The sequence below is a fragment of the Drosophila virilis genome, chromosome 2, assembly GCF_030788295.1.
Source record: "Drosophila virilis strain 15010-1051.87 chromosome 2, Dvir_AGI_RSII-ME, whole genome shotgun sequence".
Taxonomy (NCBI): domain Eukaryota; kingdom Metazoa; phylum Arthropoda; class Insecta; order Diptera; family Drosophilidae; genus Drosophila; species Drosophila virilis.
In genome coordinates, this window is record NC_091544.1 from 19467279 (window position 1) to 19485808 (window position 18530).

The 18530-nt window shown below is 41.6% G+C and overlaps 3 protein-coding genes across 14 annotated transcripts in view; 1 reads left to right on the forward strand and 2 right to left on the reverse strand.

Moving 5' to 3' along the window:
- Mhcl (Myosin heavy chain-like) overlaps positions 1-10589 on the reverse strand; it is a 37231-nt gene extending 26642 nt beyond the window's left edge. For 2 of the 6 annotated variants that reach the window (XM_015171931.3, XM_032436740.2), the window contains exons 1-6: positions 10450-10589; positions 8408-8917; positions 7537-8343; positions 7322-7465; positions 592-996; positions 318-504 (exon numbers count right to left, since the gene is read on the reverse strand). In XM_015171931.3, coding sequence (XP_015027417.1) covers positions 318-504; positions 592-996; positions 7322-7465; positions 7537-8343; positions 8408-8863 — 1999 coding nt within the window. In that variant the 5' untranslated portion in view covers positions 8864-8917; positions 10450-10589. Of the gene's footprint in view, positions 1-317; positions 505-591; positions 997-4196; positions 5510-7321; positions 7466-7536; positions 8344-8407; positions 8918-10449 lie in introns of those variants that run through there. The other 4 variants (XM_032436731.2, XM_015171937.3, XM_015171934.3 and 1 more) reach the window with 4 other exon arrangements.
- A 214-nt stretch (positions 10590-10803) lies between these two features.
- Positions 10804-12075, reverse strand: LOC6630334 (cAMP-regulated phosphoprotein 19-like). 2 transcript variants are annotated; one of them, XR_011416042.1, is made up of 3 exons: positions 12060-12075; positions 11857-11980; positions 11457-11599 (listed from the first exon to the last, which is right to left on the reverse strand). XR_011416042.1 is itself a non-coding variant. In XM_032436764.2 (2 exons), exons 1-2 carry the CDS (start codon positions 11884-11886, stop codon positions 10934-10936), a joined length of 417 nt encoding a protein of 138 aa, XP_032292655.1. In that variant the 5' UTR covers positions 11887-11975; the 3' UTR covers positions 10804-10933. The 2 variants fall into 2 exon arrangements, 1 of the variants encoding a protein (XP_032292655.1); XM_032436764.2 differs by lacking the exons at positions 11457-11599; positions 12060-12075 and adding an exon at positions 10804-11320 and having other exon boundaries at positions 11857-11975.
- On the forward strand, positions 11529-18218 carry Akt (Akt kinase). 6 transcript variants are annotated; one of them, XM_032436746.2, is made up of 7 exons: positions 11529-11651; positions 14177-15031; positions 15105-15302; positions 15908-16297; positions 16379-16612; positions 16674-16820; positions 16885-18218. In XM_032436746.2, exons 1-7 carry the CDS (start codon positions 11529-11531, stop codon positions 16966-16968), a joined length of 2031 nt encoding a protein of 676 aa, XP_032292637.1. In that variant the 3' UTR covers positions 16969-18218. The 6 variants fall into 6 exon arrangements, with proteins under 6 accessions (XP_032292637.1, XP_015027199.1, XP_015027198.1 ...); XM_015171713.3 differs by having other exon boundaries at positions 11589-11653; positions 14163-15031; XM_015171712.3 differs by lacking the exon at positions 11529-11651 and adding an exon at positions 11815-11957 and having other exon boundaries at positions 14163-15031.
- The last annotated feature ends 312 nt before the right edge of the window (positions 18219-18530 follow it).

An 18530-nucleotide genomic window follows, 5' to 3' on the forward strand; every position in this document is an offset into this window, starting at 1 on the left:
TAAATGAACTACAAATGTAGCCCAATAGACAATTCATGATCGATTTGATAAGTCTTGGTTCCGACTTAGCCATATATGGTATAACCTACGTCATAATATATTTAAATTATACCATTTTACAATGATAGAACAATGCGAAATGGCTTGACAAATTGCAGCTGCGTTTTAACACAAAATGCAAATGAGCTAATCGAACGCCAGATTGGATTTTGGTGTGGCACAAACGGGGCCAACCCACAGCAGCAAATATCTGCTGTGACAACAACAACAACAACAACAACAACAACAACAACAACAACAACAGTGTCTAGACATACCAGCAGCCAACGCCAAGTAGTTGAGCGCATGCTTAAAGCTTGTGGTCTTGCCAGAACCAGAACGGCCCATGAATATTAGACTTTGATCGCGTCGCGTTTCAACCAAACTCCTGTAGGCGGTCTGGGCCAGCGAGTAGACGTGGGGTGGCATGTCCTCCGTTTTGCAGCCGCGAAACATGGATACAACCTACAAGCAAGCAGACATGATAAATAAGCCGAAACAAATCAAATCAAACCAGTACAGGCCAATAAACCAGACCAGTCTCAGTCTTACCTTCTCGGAGTAGAGCGACAGCGGTGCCATTGGATTGACCACAAGCAGCGTGGGCCCCGCCTTGGTGTGTATGAGATTGCTGGCATAACGCTGCCGGAGGCAGTGCAGCACCGACGCCTCGTTTAAATACTTCAGCTCACAGATATCCTCGGCCAGATCCAATGCGGCGCTGTTCTGCTTCTCGATGTCATCCTCATCAACGGTCAATTGTTCGCCATTGTGCAGCAGTCGCACGTTCAGCTTATGGTCCTCGTGCGGCATGCCATTATTGGGCGGCAGACGCAGCGCAGCGGTGAAGCCACCACGATGCACCAACCACACACGTTCCGGCTGTGAGGCATCATCGGTTATATCCACATCACTGGCGCTCTTGCCAATGCCGCCCGTACCATTCTCGTGCCGGCTCTGCAAAATATGAATATTCGATCAAAATCAAACAAAATTGGGGTCAACATTTGGGTTTAGCGGCGCAACTTCAAGTGATATTTTGTGTACGGGTTTCTTTTTTTTTTTTTTTTTTTTTTATTTGTGTGCACACATTTTCACGCATTTATTCCATTTATTATGGTACTTCAGCTCAGTTCACCTCCACGCGTCGTCAGTTTTTCGTGGATTTTGGTTTTATTTTTGTGCATTTCTAAATTTGACGATATTTCTAAATCCTAATTAGTTGCCCAGACGCGACTACCAGCCCATAGAGAGTGAGGCCCATTGCTAGTGGCAGCCTCTTTCCCCATGCCCATGCCCATTCCCAATCCGAGTCTCATTCCCATGCAAATGCTAGTGGGCTAGACATGCTCTGTGGATAATATTGCGGCGCGCCAGCTGCCTTGGTGTGGATGTGGACGTGGATGCGCGGCTGCGTTATGCAACTCGCCAACGTCGACAGCCATCAGCGTTCGTCGGCGCTGCCAACACGTTCAGTTCACATTTGGAGCTATAAATGGCATTTACTCGTTGCTGCCGACGCAGTTTACATTTTGTGTGCTCCTATCTATGCATCTGCTGCATCTCCTCAGCACACACCACGCCCCATGCTCCCCGCCCTGTGTCGGAAATACAACTCTTTGCATTAACTTATAGCTGCCTGTAGTTGTTGTTGCATTCGTACTTTGTGGCGTAATTATGAAAATATTGTGCAAGGTTCAATAGCCCGTAATTAGAGCCATTTTCGGTTATGCGCTGTTAATGTATCGGCCACTAGCATATATATAGTATGTACCGATTTACAAGTTGTTTACAGGAAACAAATGTCGAGATTCATTCATGTCCACAACCAAAACTGTTTGGCTGAATTATGTATGCATGTGGGGCAACCAACAATTGTTGAAAATATAATAATTTTTACTCGATTTTTTATGGCTCGTTAGTAGGGCAGCCTTTAAATACAAACACGAAAATTAACATTTTTAAGTGAGCAACACAACTTGAGTCATATGTAATACTAAAGAGTTAGCACCTGTGATCTGTACTTGCATTCATGAGAATCACATAGAAGGGCAGCACTTACAAATATTTATTTGAAATTGCAGCGCAACGTGAAAAAGCTTGCTTTCCGTTTCATATAAGATAACATACACACATATTTACATACAAATACATAAAAAAAAGTTAATTGAACTTTTTTTTTTTTTTTTAATAATATTGATTTTGAGCGAATCGCTAACTATGAAACCTTGAACCCACAATTGTTCAGACAACTCTAACAGTTATATACACAATAAGCACCTAATATGGTGTGTGCCCATAATTCACATTAGATTAAACCATGTTTTTTAAGACCATTAAGCTCGACTGAGGGACAACTTTAAATACTATTTCACTCTCATGTATTAAACTTGAGTGTGATTTAAAATCTTTTCACAACTCCATCCAATAATAATTTTATTTATAACAAATCAGAAGCACCGCACATATTTGTATACACATTCATTCACATGTATAGTTTTATAAACAAAATGAACTGACAAGCGTCTGTCCACTGTCAATCAATAGCTGCAGTCATCGATTGCTGAGGCAGTTGTGGTTCAATGAACCCGCCACCGTTTAAGTTGATGAAATATACAAATTAGACAAGGAATGTGCAGACAGGCCCAACTAATTAACATGTATAGGGCAACGCCAGATATGAGACAAAGAGCATAGAGCGCGAAAAAAAAAAGAACAGAGGCAGAACAGAGGGCAGGCCGCCAATTAAGTTCATGCTAAGGTTTACCGAAACGAAACGCAACTCATTGTTAAGATTTCATATCTAAAACTATCGCTTATTTTGCGGCATGCAACTGTCCAAGTTAGAGCCCAACAGAGAGACAACAACAAAGCGGGCAGCGTAAATGAATACTTCCGCTCGGCAGGGCAGCGCGGCCATCGTCGGCGTAGTGAGCCATAAAACCATAAATGCAGCGACAAGACGACCATATCGTAAATTATGAGCTGAGCATTTGCCCACGCACTGTCCCGGCCCCAGTCCCAGTCCCAGTCCGATTCCCTGTTCCCAACCCAATCGCAGTACGTTTGCCCAACAGTCTGAGCATAATAAAATAACTAACAACTAAATCGTACATTGGGTCACGGTTCGACGATCTATCGATCCATTCATCGATCGAGTCATAAGAGGCTAGAAAGTTTTCTCCTACACTAAACGACATAGTTGAGAAATAGGATTTTAATTTTGGTCAACTCGTAATCGAGTAAAACCCAACACAATATATATACTGAAAAAACTTCAAATTTGAAGAACAAGCAAATGGCTATGACTCGATACTAATTTTTCAGATTTGCTAGAAATCCAGCCACGCCTCAAGCGTGAGCCACACACCCAAAGTTGACAAATGCGACACCTTCACAAATACATTTAGTCACCCTATATGTAAGTAAACAAAAGAATTTAGGCCAGACACTAAGGCTAGGCTTTTTCTACCGAAAATGTCTAGATAATACAATAATTAGGATAAAATAATATGTAATGCGGTCAAAGGGAGAGTGCATATGAGTGAGAACAATTAGGCTCTTATTTTTAACACGAAAATTTACAATTATTTTCATCTCATATATCACTTAAGAAGTTTATGTATTAATAATCAATAACGATAGTCTCTTTACTGGAAATAATCAACGGATCGCTAAAGAATATTTTACACATAAATTGATGAAATAGTTGAGCAGAGAAATGCGAAATACGATCCCAATAACTTAATTTTTGAATAAATTTTTGTTGTATTACGTAAATCCTTGATGAAATAACATTAATGTTAAAAGGCTTTGTAGAAACTTATATGAGCTACCATTGAGATGTCCATAATTGTCAACAGAAACTAATATCTGAGTTTCAAAAACACGAGCCACTAATAAAAGTTAATGCATTAAAAAAAAATATAATTAGATATTACCACCGATTCTTCAAATACATGCAGACGATTTCATTATAGAGATCTATAGATATAATTTTTGGGTCATGATGGCTGTTGAAACATAAAACTTGCATTTTTTAAAGTATTTTGTTAGTCTCGCAAGATTCTTTATGTCAGCCAATTTGCAAGAAAACATTGCGTGTAAACATTTGGTCTCTGTTTTTGTGTAGTCGAGTGTATTTATATTATGCGCACCTTTTGCCTAACGCTTGCATCATAGTTTTTGTAGTTGCAAGCCAACGAGTTGGCCCAGATGGCCGGCCATTGCTGGGCAGCGTTTTGGGCATCGCGACGGCGTCGATAAGAACTGCGTAGATTGGGTACGGGCGAAGGTGGCGCTGCTGCTGCCACATATTTGGATGCGGCTATCGCGGAGCTGTTCCAGGGCGGACGTATCGATGTTGTCGTTGCTGCTGCATTAGTTGTTGTTGCTGCTGCTGCTGCTGCAGCAGTTGCTGTTGCTGCTGCTGTTGTGCTGAACTTGCCACTCTGGCGAAAGCTGCGCGAACGTACGGAGTTGCGCTCGAGGCTGGCAGCAGCTATTGGAGTTGCCTCCTTGGCTCCTTGCCTGCTGGCCGCCAACCGCGGTGGCTTGGGTGGCGGTGGCGGCGGCTCAGTTGCCAACGTGGGCGTGCGCGTGACAGCCGCTGTTGTTGTTGATGGCCAGCTGCTGGAGTTCTCCGAGCCGCTTTCACTGATCGTCTCCGAGCTAATGCTGTTCTTGCGCTGCGCCTTCGGTGTGGCCTTTGATTTAGTGGGCGTGGTCGCGTTTTTTTGCGACTTACTAGTGCCGCAGGCATGAGCCTTGCCCGTGCAGCCTCGATGAAAGGATGGATTTAGACCGGAGCCCGGCGCCGCGGGCACGGCAGGCACAATGCCGCCGCGCAGCGTTTGCTCAAAGCTCTTGGGCTTGAGAAACATGATAAGAAAAAACGCGCGAGTCTGTTTGCTCGAGTGTTGGTCCGTGTGTGTATGTGTGCTTGTTATGTGATCGCCTAGTACTTAGATCTAAGCCAAATGCAAACAATTGTCATGGCCAGCAGCAAGCAGTGCTTGGAGCATGACCAGACCCACAAAGATCAGGCCAGAGACGCACAATGTGAAACGGGAAGTAAGTGCGAAACTGGAGCGCGCCCAAAACCTTGGAAACGTTAGTCGCCACACAGAATCAACAATCTTATTGTGCCTCTGTCTGTGTGTGTGTGTGTGTGTGGCTGTGTCAGTTCAGGCACTTAGCGCTTTGACATTAGAGACAATTGAAATAGCTGAAAATGGCCAATCATCGTTCGATCAGCGATTGATTGATTGATTGAAATGCAAGACTCGAGTCACGAACGCGAGTTATGAATTAACTATTAAAGCCAGCATGAATGACAAGAATTTTTAAAGTTGCTGTTGTTTTTCGTTGTGTTTGTAGTTGTTGCTCTTGCTTTGCTGCTGCTTTAATCCCGTATAGAAACTTCACAGTGGGTGTCTCGCGCTTCGATTTCCGTACCGAACTTGGGCAGAGTTTGCAGCGTACTGACAGCACTGCTCCAACGACAGCGACGTCGAAGCGAGAAACAACAACAAAAAAGGAAAACAAAAAACCTAAAGCAAGCAGACAGCGCTGCATAGTTGACGTCGACCGCGACCGCGACTGCGGCTATTTGTGTGTAGGCAGTCGACGCAGTCTAAAGTGGGTGTAGAAAAATGCACACAGCTGCAGCTGCTGCCATCGATGTTGCTGCTGCTGCTGCTGTTGCTTCTGCTGCTGCTGCTGCTGCTGCTGGCGTCGACGTCGCTGCTTGTCTGCGACTGTTCGTGTTGCCGCTGGCACATGACGGTCCGGGGTATCGGCAGCGTGTTGGGCAGCCATGCAGCATGTTGTTAATGATGTTTACTAAAATGCAGTTCGAGTTTTGTCCACAGTGTTGCCAAATCGTTTTATTTTCGTCTGCTGAATGAAGTGAATAAGGCGCTCAAATATGTCGACGCCTTTATGACATAGCCAGACGACAACAAGAGCAGCAACTACATCAACAACAACAAAATTCCAATTGGAAACGGGCTACGTTTAGTGTTGGAAAGGGTTGGGCCTGGAATTTCAGCCGACTGATCGTTCAGGTGCTGACAATTTTACAGCACATTTGCGACAGAGATAAACAGAGTGAAAAATGTCAAACACGTTTCTAACCGCGGCTAAAGTCAACAAGTTAATAGGAATTTTAATTGCAAGTGCTCAACCGTTAACTACCCTGTACATTAGGCCTCGATCGACATTTGCTAAAGAATATGTTATCTAGGGGCTGGTTTTTGAATTTCGAGCTTATTATTATATTATTATGACGTGTTATATGTTCATTTTTTCAAATTCTTCAGAGTATATAAACTGTATTTAAAGACTTATTTAATCGAGACATTTTTCTAGACACGCTGGCAACTGTTCCCAAATATCGGGAGCTTGGTCATAGTTTTAACAAATAATACTGGGTTCCCGAGAATCTAACCAGCTTGTTTAATCAAGTGTTGGAGATGCACAGGTATATCAAGTCATTAAATAGTTGGTTGCAAAGAGGACATCAGAATTGTGACAGAAAATCTTAAGCGATTCCCAATGAACCCCAAAAAGTAGGATTTGGTCACGCTTAATATTGTAAAATAACACAAAGCTAAGTTTTAAGAACATTCAAGTTACACACTTTCCTAACTAGACTCAATAATTATTGCCTTGGTTAGATTAGTTAACGAAGTTAACATTTAAATATAATTTTGCTTGGTTTTTATGTAACTACGAACAATTCATAACCATTCGCATAAATTGTTAAGCACTGTTGTTGATGTAAAAAATGAATCAAACAGTTTTGTCTAAGATCGAGCAATAGAAAATGATATGGAAAGATTTAACCAATTACTATAAGCCCGTCTTCAAGGTTAACTTTAGAATCTACTTTCAATTTACTTTACATATTCTTTCTTTTTCTGTGAAGACTCCACTGGAGTATTAGTATTCTAGTATTAGGATTATTCCTGTAGGACTTTCTTTTGCTAGCGTAAAAGGGAAAACTAAAGATTGACGCCCTAAAACAATGAGTTGAACGACTTCCATTTGAACCTGACCTAATCTCTGTGAATACCCTTACCCGTGAGTACTAATGGGTTCTTGGAAACCAGTCTTACTTGAGATATTTAATTATTGCAATGGTTCTATGAACGTTACGTGATTAATGAACAGTAACGAGCAATTATGATTTTGTGCATGTTACAGGCCGCAATTCACATAAATCACCAAGTCGCTAATGGATTAGGTTTGAGCTAGGGCTCAAGGCTTGTGATCTTACCTGACGCTTGAAGCGTTTGCTGGCGCTGCGGCGTAAAGTGTTGCAGTTGCCATTGTTAATGGAATGATCGACCTCCTCGACGGTGGCCGTGCTGGGCGCCATGCAGCGCTTGCTTAGCTCCACCAGCTCCGCCACGGGTTGAACCTGGGTGTGGAAAAACAAAGGATTTTAACAAATGTGGCTGGCAAGGATTTGAAAATGTGTGTGTTACGAACCTCAACGGTGACAGCATCGCCACTGTTGCGTATCATCTCGATGATGATCTCGCGCGATAAGTCGCCCACGGGCGTGCCGTTGACCTTGATTAATCGATCGCCGGGCAAGAGGCCCGTGGCGCCACCTCCTGCACCCGGCTCCGCAAAGATGACGGGCCGGAAAATGGGCGACATCAGTGACTCGGTGCGATCCAAGCAAATGGCCTTGCGCAGACTGAAGCCAAAGTCCTGGCGCGGTGATTTCTGTCGCCTGATTACCAGCTGCCTGGGAGGCGGCAACTGCACCAGCTGCACTGGTGGCAACGGCAGTTGCACATCCTCAAAGGCATGCACGCGGGCCCAGCGGTCGATGCCCTGCGATTCGCCCACAGGACTGAGCGAGAATGGGGGCGTGGCGAACGAGGAGTTTGTGGTATCTGTGAGACTGTCTGCACTCGGGGACGGCGATGTCAGCACATGCAAATGGGCAGCCTGTGTGGGCGTCTGTGGTGCACAATAGCGTGCGTTCGCCGGCAGCGTCATGGCCCGCTGCTGTGGGGCATGGTCGCCATCGCTGCGCAGGCTCTCCACGGAGGTGAACGAGGTGCCGTGCTGGCTAGAATTGGAGCCACCGCTGCCGCCGCCACGGTTGCCTTCAAACAGCTGTTCATTTTGCAAGGTGTTGCGCATCAGCATTTCGGGCGTGCCGCCGCCGCCGCTGCTGCCGGTGAAGACAATCTCCTCATGCACGTTGGTCATGTTGCTGCGCGACCCCTTCAAAATGCCGCGTTTGGGCGGCTTTGGCGGCACCGGCGGCAAAAATCGATTCTGTCAGTATATCAATAATTTATTTAAATATGCTCTGAAAGCTCGAATTCCAATTGATACTCACCTTTAACCCGCCGGATAGCAGCGAATGTGTGACCTCGGCGTAGTTCAGATTAATGCCCATGCCAGACCCATTGGTGGAGCTGCGGCTTTCGATGTGTGTCATCACAGATGCTACAATTTCCTCATTGCCACGATCCTGCTCTGGCTCGCCGTTTCCGTTGCCGTTGCCATTGCCATTGCCATTGCCATTACCACTGGGCGCATCGGCGTTAAGGGCCGCAAAGAAATCTGCACTGTAGTCGGCTGTAATGCCGCTGGGCAGCTTTTCCTTCTCCTTGCGGCGACCGCGTATCTTAAGCGATCGACGCACTTCCTCCAGTCGGAGCAGCTCGTCGGTGCTCATGCTGCCAGTTACGCCACCCCCGCTGACGCCTTTAGCCTCTTTGCGCAGTTTCTTTTCACGCTTGCGACGTTCCTTCTCCTCATCGCCGGCGCTCTTTTTCATGAAGTTAAACATCTTTATCTGTAAGTGTATGTGTGTGTGTATGTGTGTGAGTCCTTAGAAAGCTAACTGTAATCATAAGAAAAATACTATAGTACCTTTTATAATTGGGCAAAAAGGAAAGACAGAATAAAATAGATGCTTAAAGGTTTAAGGGTTCTGAGAGACAGGGAAACCAAGGAAGGCGGACAATTGTTTTTATTACAAATGTGTAATTAAGAGATGTCAATAAATAATATTATACACATAAATACCATTATGGCATTAAAAAATTAAACGACAATTGGATTCTCACTCTACCCCGAAGACTACGATTCCCTAAAGAAATTTAGAAAGATTCTCTCTCGCTCAAGTACGTAAGACTTAAAGTAAATAAGAAATATTTGCACAACTTTTATTAAATATATAGTGGAAATAAAATGGACAGATGGTACACTGAATAAAAATTAAACGGTTTTGGTATATTTCCAGCACGTTTAGTATCCCTGGTTTAATAGATATTTTTGATAAATGCAGGAGAACTGCAAGGCAATGCCATCTTAGGCCAGCACAAAATCAATATACAAAAATATTATGATAATAATAAAAGTTGTATTAATAGGCGAGACTGACTTTTAGTTTTAATATCCAAATTTAACGATTCGGTTTTTTTTTTTTTTTGTGCCCCTGAGCGAAGTGCGCTTCGGTTTTTGGTCCGGTTTTCCCTTCCCACTTTTGAAGAGGGTTGGGGTATATCGCAAGTTCAAGGGCGTGCCCAACAAAATTTTGCACATTTTGTTGTCTGCTGCTAATTTGATTTGCCCTGTCCTGATGTGCGTGCCCCGTTGCATTGCGGTTAGTTTTACATTTTTCTTTTCCTTGTCTTTCGCTGCAAAAGAAACCTTGGGACCAATGCACCCACACAACCACAATCACAACAGTTAACTGTTTCTTGCTGTCTGCACGTGTGTGCGTGCGTGTGCATGTAATTGCAAAATCGCGTAAACAATGCGTCAGGCATGCATATTTTCGTTTATCTTGCATTTCGCTTTGGAACCAACGGTGGCTTTTGTCATTGAGACTCGCCCCCATTTGTTATTATTTATTCAATTATGCGCTTTCTTTTTCCATATTCCATATTGTATACAATTTTTGTTTTGTTTTCACACACACACACACGCACACACACGCTCAAATTTAATACTTAAGGGGCCCGTTGTTATTGCAGTTGTATTTGCGTTTGTATTTGTATTTGCATTTGTGTTTGTATTGATTGCCCCAGACTCGATTGCATTTCACATTTTGCTCTGCTTTATGTTGCTTTATTTTATGCCCAATTGGCTTAGGCTGCGCTTTATTATTTATACAATTTAGTTTGTGCTTATTCGCCAAAAACCAATAGACATAGAGGGTGGAATTGGATAGTGCTACGAGCCAGAAGCAAAAAAGAAAGTTGCCTGCCACTAGCGAAGTCAATAACACCTTTGTTTTTGCAGTTTTCTATGTCTCTTTTGATAAGCCAGGCACACACACAGACACAGAGGGCAATGTTTTGTCATGAATAAACTTCTCGCGGCCAGTGACTGCATTTTTATGAATGCCACTAGCATTTTAGGCTTTACCTTTTTGCTATTTATTTAATGCGCACAATTGCGCGCTTGGCATAAACAAATGCCTTCAATTTAAATTCTAATAATTACAAAATTTCACCGTACCGACGACCACCGATCGGCCAGTGTGTACACAACTGCTGGGTAGAGGTGGGAATCAATCGGTAAATTAATATATCGATAGCGAAAACAGCAACATCGATGACAATGTTAGTGTGTACACCACGGCAAATTATAAATGTGCCAATTTATTTTATTTAAAAATTGTACGGTAGTGTTGCGAAACGCACAATGTATTCTTCTATAGGTTCCCTTACCCAAAGACCAGATTCCATTATCCTAATGATATATAGATTACACGCCACATAAAACAATTAAATTGCTTTATTACGAATCACCGCCGATTTAGATTCCATACATTTTCATACACAGCGATGGGTTTTCAAAAACAAATTAGAAATTAGTTACTAATTGACCGGTGTTTGTACACGAAGTATTATGTTAATTTGGGCTCGCTGTCAAAACTGGTGGACAGCTTCTCCGACGAATCTCTAGCCTCGGTTGTATAATAAGATTTACGCACAGGGACGGTTTCCGGAGTAGGTATAGTCTCTCCGGTGGTATCGAATAGTGCTTTGGAACTGTTGAATTTCTGCTTGGCCATTTGATAGTCGCCAGAATCAAAGAATTTGGGTTTCTTTTGCAAACGCTTCTCGAGGAATGATGAATGGCCACCCGGCACGTGTATATTATTTGGATATTTGCAGTTCAGTTTATCCTCCTCGATTTTCTCCAAACGACGATAATTATTTGTCTCTTTAGATGTGCAATTCAATGGCGTCTTAGCCGCGCTTTCGTTATTAATAGTGAAATCCATGATTATCTGCGAAGAAAAGAAATATTGTAACACCAATATGTCTTATAAAACTGATTTGACGCAACATACTTAGTTGCTTGTTAAATAAAATCGGTTAATTCAATGTCATATAAAAAATTTTGTGTTTCAACATTGTTGAAGGCTTATTGTGGCAATATAAAATTGTGAATAAAATTGATTGTCATCCCATCATCATGAATGCTTAACTGTTGCAATGAGTCATATCGGCCGACCACCATCGTTTTCGACCGACCACCACATATACAGAGTTCGTCTATCGCAAGCCTTAAAAAAAGTGAAGCGTAAAAACCAAACGGTACATCTACATGGAAAAATTGTGTGAGTGCGTGTGTTTATGAGAAAAATATTTTTTCAACATATGAATATATTATGCGCACCAGGAGAAAAGTAAACTTTCGATCAGTTCAACAATTGTGTGGCGAATCCGTATTTAACTGTGTGTGGCCTGGTGTCTGCAACACACATACTCAAGCACTCACAACACACTCACTCTTAACACAACAGAAACAAAAACAACATACGTGAGTTGTCGCTGCCGTCACCGTCACCATTCAGCAGAGTGTGCCTTTTACATTTGCGAAGTAAAAATCAAAAGCAAAAGTCGGTTCTTTTGCACGAATAGGTGGGTTCCAAATTTTCAATAGCCTGCAAAATGCAAGTGTTTTATGCCAAATTCCAATAAACAGCCGTGGCCTTTGTTATTGTTGCTCGCTCGCTCGCTTACAGATTCGTCGTCGTCGTCGTCGTTGTCGTTGTTGCGGTCGCCGTCAACGTCGACGTCGTTGTCTGCCCCCGATGGTAATCTATCTCTGTGTGGCTGTATGTTTGCGTGCATGTATATTCACGTACGTATATAGGTATATGTGTGCGTGCGTGCGTGTTTGTATGTATGTGCATTTGATAACTGTATTAGTGTCTAGACATGTTGCTGACAAGGCTGCAAATTCAAAACTTTTGCTTGCGGTTCGGTTCGCCGGTTCGAATCAATGTTTCGGCTCTTGCGCAGCCTTGTTCTCTTGTTCTTAAAAGCTTGTTGGTCTTACAACAATATTAAAAGGCAATCAAAACTGGCGGAAAAAACTCTCTGACATTAAGTCGTTAACATGCATGCAAGTATGCAAAATCAATGCATATACATGTGTGTGTATATATGTGTGTGTATGTGATTGAACTTGTGTTGGTTCGGTTTGAGGTCTGAATCCCTTTCGAGCTGGTATGCAGCCTTTTGCTGTTGCTGTTGATCACTTGATGCGCCGACCTACACAAACATACACACATACATGCATATATATATATGTGTATGTATACATATACATATATATTAAAACACTCGTACAGAGAGCCCAACATTTAGTGTGTACATATTGTCTGTCGAGACATAAATGCGTCTTGCTCGCCAACCTCCCTTGGTCCGCCTACACGCTTTCCTATATCCACAGTCTCGCACTTTGCAATGCAGACAGACATCAGTATGCGTCGCATTATATATGTATGTATGTATGTATGTATGCATACGTGTGCGACTGTGTTTGTATTTTGTCGATTTTATTTTATGTACATTTGTTTACAGTTTTAGATAGCGAAATTTGTACAGCCGGCAGCGGTCGCCACGGCACGGCGTTGACATTTTCGCAAATTGCAAATGAATATGTTTTTTTTTTTCAGTTGCGATCATTGCCGCACTCTCTGACACACACATGCACACGTGCCCCTCGCACCTTTATCGCTCGCTGCGATCTCAACTAGCGGGCCACACAAGAGTCAGCAAGCGAGACATGCAAGCATGTAGATTCATACATACACTTGCCCATATGCATGCATGCATACACATATTCACATACATATAGACATGCATGTACATATGTATGTGTGTATGCGTGTAAGTTCATGAACAGCCGCGTTCCGTCGACTTGTTTTGATTTAATTTCGCGGTAAATGCAATCGCGAAAAATTTGCTCATATCGCCGCGGCCCGCTTTGCGCTTTGCGGGGAATTTTGTTTGAAGCTAAAACAGCAAAAGAAACAACAATAACAACACAACTGCAGCAACAACAATTGCGACAGCCGCGATGCCAATATGCTGGCGCCTCTACATGTGGGGCGCGCTATGACTAAGTGAAAGAGAGAGACCCCAGGGAGGCCGCCGTCGCCGTTTCAGCCCTTCTGCGAACTGCGAACGGAAATGCCGTAAATGCCCAGTTTTATTTTTTCGAACGATCGATCCTATTTTCAACAGTTCTGCAGCTGCTTCTGCTTCTGCAGCTGCTGACGCAAGCGCCTACAACAATAACAATAACAATAACAACAAAAACGACAACAACAACAACAAAGGGCTTTGCAATTTGCCATAAACACGCCAAAAGACAATAACAAAATATCCATATGCATATGTATGTATGTGCATATTAGAGATGGGTGTCTGTTGGAGGTTCTGCGTGACACGAAACATAATATAATTTCCCATTAAACAGATACAATAATCTCTAGAAATTATGCTATGCATAATTGTTTGTTATAAATATTATTTGTTTTTGTAGAATAATTTGACTGCAATTTTCAATTTTTGCAAATTAGATTAACGCTAGAACCGACACCTGCGACTAATTTAGTTTCTTGGCGGTAACTAGCTTTCTGGGAATTTCGTTTTTTAAGCAAAATAATAATAGGCGTTATATCGAGTCACGCGCCCATCTCTAGAATCCACATAGATACATATATGTACCTGTACAAATTTGCATTATGCACTCGCTAAAATGCTAAGAAACCGTTTTTTTTTTAAATGTTTTTTTTTTTGTTTCAATTATTTTTATTTCTGTTTTTCAACAAGTGCCCTCATTGTAGACTCGGACTGGGGTGTGCGGACTTTGTTTTCTTGGTGCACACGGAACTGGGAACAGCCTCAACACGAATTACCTACCATTTGCGCTGCAGAGGAGATCGACTGTGGTTGCCAGCGCCGCAACAAGATCTGCCTCAATTACGCCTACGCCAACGTTAATGCCCACTGGCAGTCGTTTGGGCTTAAATTTTAATAACAGCAGCAGCAGCAGCAACAGCAGCAACAACAACAACAATAATTATTACAACGCGACGCAACTGAGCGACGCACTGTTAAACAACGACGTGACCGGAGTGCCGCATCCAATAGCAACGGCAACAGAAGCCATCATGTCCTTGACAGCGACTGGCACATCGCCCACCAGCCCCATTGAGCCCTTTGTGGCGGCTCGCCCACAGACCGTCAAGGAGGGTTGGCTCATGAAGCGCGGCGAGCACATCAAGACCTGGCGCCAACGTTACTTTGTGCTACGCTCTGATGGTGCTCTCATGGGCTATCGCAGCAGGCCGGCGGATAACACACAGTCGGATCAGCTGCTCAATAACTTTACCGTACGCGGCTGCCAGATAATGGCCGTGGATCGGCCAAAGCCCTTCACATTCATTATACGCGGACTGCAGTGGACGACGGTGATTGAGCGCACATTTGCCGTCGATACAGAAGTTGAGCGCCAGGCCTGGACCGAGGCCATACGAAACGTGGCCAGCAGACTGTCTGAAATGGGGGAAACGGCCATGTCGCCTTCATCCCAAACAGATATGGGCGATGTGGACATGGCCGGCATCGCTGAGGTGGAACTATCCGAACAGTTCTCCGTTCAGGGCACCACGCGCAACAGCAGCGGCGTCAAGAAAGTGGTACGTAATCTGCATTTATAGATCCCATTGTTCGCATACTTGTATTAACTGCTGATCTCTTCTTTTTTAATAGACCCTTGAGAACTTTGAGTTCCTCAAGGTGCTCGGCAAGGGCACATTCGGAAAAGTGATCCTGTGCCGCGAGAAAGCGACTGCTAAATTGTACGCTATCAAAATTCTCAAAAAGGAGGTCATCATTCAAAAGGATGAGGTCGCACACACATTAACCGAAAGTCGTGTGCTCAAGTCAACAAATCATCCGTTTCTAATTGTAAGTGAATTTCGTATTATCACACTTAAAATCGCTTGAGAACCCAAGAGCGAAATCGGAAGTCTCACACACGGGAATTCCCCGTTCACTTTTGTTTACTTCATATTGTTTGGACACTTAAAAGTCACATATGACTTAACTGTTTCTTATGAAAGCACAGATTAGGCGCAAGCTGTTGAAAAGGTTAGCTAGCGAAAAATATTCAAACCTGAATTTGTATAAATTAAATGTATGTACACATACAAATATGTTCATACCGGTATGGAGTATATTTACGTAAATCCTAATGGGAAAAAGATTAAAAATCTCAGACCATATCAAAGTCAAGTTTTAAATGAATACACAAAATAAATATGTGCTATAAAAAGTATGAGGAGGCTTAAAACAAATAGAAAAAAAAAATAATTCCAAAAAATATCTAATATATTCCATTGAACTACTAAAATCATTAAGCTCAAAATAGAGCATTAAGCGATCGATCTGTGCATTATTCATTTTCAAAGGATTTTCACGTTTTCGTAATTGTAGTATCGTGAATATTATTTTAATTAATCGATTGAAAATATCTATTGAAAATCCAATGTACTCTTATCCTTCTTTCGCAGTCACTGAAATATTCATTTCAAACCAACGATCGTCTCTGTTTTGTCATGCAATATGTGAATGGCGGGGAGCTGTTCTGGCATTTGAGTCATGAGCGCATATTCACCGAGGAGCGCACACGTTTTTATGGAGCAGAAATAATATCGGCGCTGGGCTACTTGCATTCGCAGGGCATCATTTATCGTGACTTAAAGCTGGAGAATCTTTTGCTGGACAAGGATGGTCACATAAAGGTAGCCGACTTCGGGCTGTGCAAGGAGGACATCACCTACGGTCGTACAACGAAAACGTTTTGTGGCACACCGGAATATTTAGCGCCTGAAGTATTAGATGATAATGATTATGGACGCGCGGTGGATTGGTGGGGCACCGGTGTTGTTATGTATGAGATGGTGAGAAAGAGAACACATTAAAAATTATACTAAATACTAATTTATGTGTATATATATATATATTATATCTATACTATACAGATCTGTGGCCGCCTACCTTTCTATAATCGTGATCACGATGTGCTCTTTACACTGATATTGGTAGAGGATGTGAAATTTCCACGCAATATAACTGATGAAGCAAAAAGTCTGTTATCTGGTCTTTTGGCCAAGGATCCCAGAAATCGCTTGGGCGGCGGTCAGGATGATGTTAAGGAAATACAAGCACATCCATTTTTTGCGAGTATTAATTGGACAGATCTGGTGCAGAAGAAGGTACCGCAAATTATAAAATACTTTTATAAAAAGCTTAACGAATATATAATACTTTTCACAGATAACGCCGCCTTTCAAGCCTCAGGTCACATCAGATACAGACACACGATATTTTGACGAAGAGTTTACTGGCGAAAGCGTTGAATTAACGCCGCCAGATCCCACGGGTCCATTAGGCTCCATAGCCGAAGAACCGCTTTTCCCGCAGGTAATTTTACGCTTTGTGTAAATCCGGATTCGATACGGAATTAAAATCCTTTTTGAATTTACAGTTCAGCTATCAAGGAGACATGGCCTCAACGTTGGGCACCTCGTCGCACATAAGTACTTCCACAAGTCTCACATCAATGCAATAGAACAAGTTTACAAGCACACACACCCAAACCCACATGCATGAATAAAATAAACACATCTAGTTCTGCTTCATCACCTATGCCCATAATATATAAATATATATAAATGGGAAAATCGCGAGCGAAACAGATATAAATTACTACCGCTAAGTTTATACACCAATAATAATAATAATAATAATAATAACAATTTGAATGATAGTAACTTATTTTTCTTAACTTCAACAACAACAGCTGCAAAAACAAGAGCAACGCGCAATTGCAAAACATATAGCGAAGATAAGAGAACGTTTAACGCGGTATATATAAAGAAAACAAAAATATATAGTTTACTACATATGATAATATATATATAATTATATATACATTTAAATAATACATTTTAAGCGTAACGTTTAAAGTGATTAGTTAATTTTTAAATGCAAGTAAAACATTTAAACAACTACACACACACACACACACGCACACATACAGCACACTTATACACTTGAATACCTATCCAAAATACACCCTCCTAGCATATAGGCAGCAAGAAATCGAAATACACAAGCAGACACACACACACACACATACACAAACGAACAGACACACATACAAAAAAAAAAAACACTGAACATACAATATACGCATTATTTATACTCCAAAGAAGCAAAAAACAAAAACAATTACGAGTTATATATAATGATAAAGTTGCCTCTGATTCACGAACAGAACACAACAACAACTAATGGTAATGCATGAAAACCGTTAAACCATATGTCAACTGCATGAGCGCCAATAAAATTTATAAAAAATAATTAAAAAAACGATTTTCAAAAAAAAAAAACCCAAGAAATTTATATATGGCATATGCTTTTTATACACGAATATTTGTACATATTTATATACTTTTTACCAAAATGCAAAAAAAAAAGAAAAAAAAATGACAAAAATTTCCATTTTTGAATTTGAAAAAAAAAAAAAAAAAATTAAACCTATAACACCTAAAAATGTTTGTCATTTAAGTTTTGGCTTTGCAGAGTTAATAAAACAAAAACAGCATTAAGCTTGAAATGTTCTGAATACCTATCAGATCGGGCAACTACACACACAAAAAAAATATTTAAATTGAAGATTTACAAAAAGTAAAAAAATAATTGATATTTTTATAAAAAGATGTAAATAAAAACTATAATAAAATAAATAATGTTCGGGCATTTCAACTAAATACAATACCAACAATAAAAGTATAATCTCTCTTTTATATACATGAATGAAGAAAACAGAAGCAAAAACCTATCAATTGAAATAAAACAAAGAAAAGTCAAACATATTTTCTTAAAGCAAATCAAAATACGAAAGCGGCTTGCAACTAAACTAAATATAAAATGCCAAAGAATCGGCGAAGTGAATAAAACTCATAAAAAAAAAACAGGCACCAGTCTTAACAGCTGGACAGGTGAGTTAGAGTTTAGCATATAAAATGTATAATGATAAAAAGTCCAGTAGACGATTAACAGATGAGGCAAACCGGAAGCTTGCCTAGAGTTGCGTGTAGGAATACCATAGGTCCAGACCAGGACTTA

What these genes read in the sequence shown, in the direction of transcription:
- Akt (XM_032436746.2), top strand. Translation starts at nt 11,529, where the DNA reads ATGAGTCATATCGGCCGACCACCATCGTTTTCGACCGACCACCACATA. An exon ending in GTGTTGTTATGTATGAGATG is followed by an intron (nt 16,298 to 16,378) that starts GTGAGAAAGAGA and finishes TATACTATACAG; the next exon opens with ATCTGTGGCCGCCTACCTTT. An exon ending in CAGATCTGGTGCAGAAGAAG is followed by an intron (nt 16,613 to 16,673) that starts GTACCGCAAATT and finishes TACTTTTCACAG; the next exon opens with ATAACGCCGCCTTTCAAGCC.
- LOC6630334 (XM_032436764.2), bottom strand. Translation starts at nt 11,886, where the DNA reads ATGGTGACGGTGACGGCAGCGACAACTCAC. An exon ending in TGACGGCAGCGACAACTCAC is followed by an intron (nt 11,321 to 11,856) that starts GTATGTTGTTTT and finishes TTTTCTTCGCAG; the next exon opens with ATAATCATGGATTTCACTAT.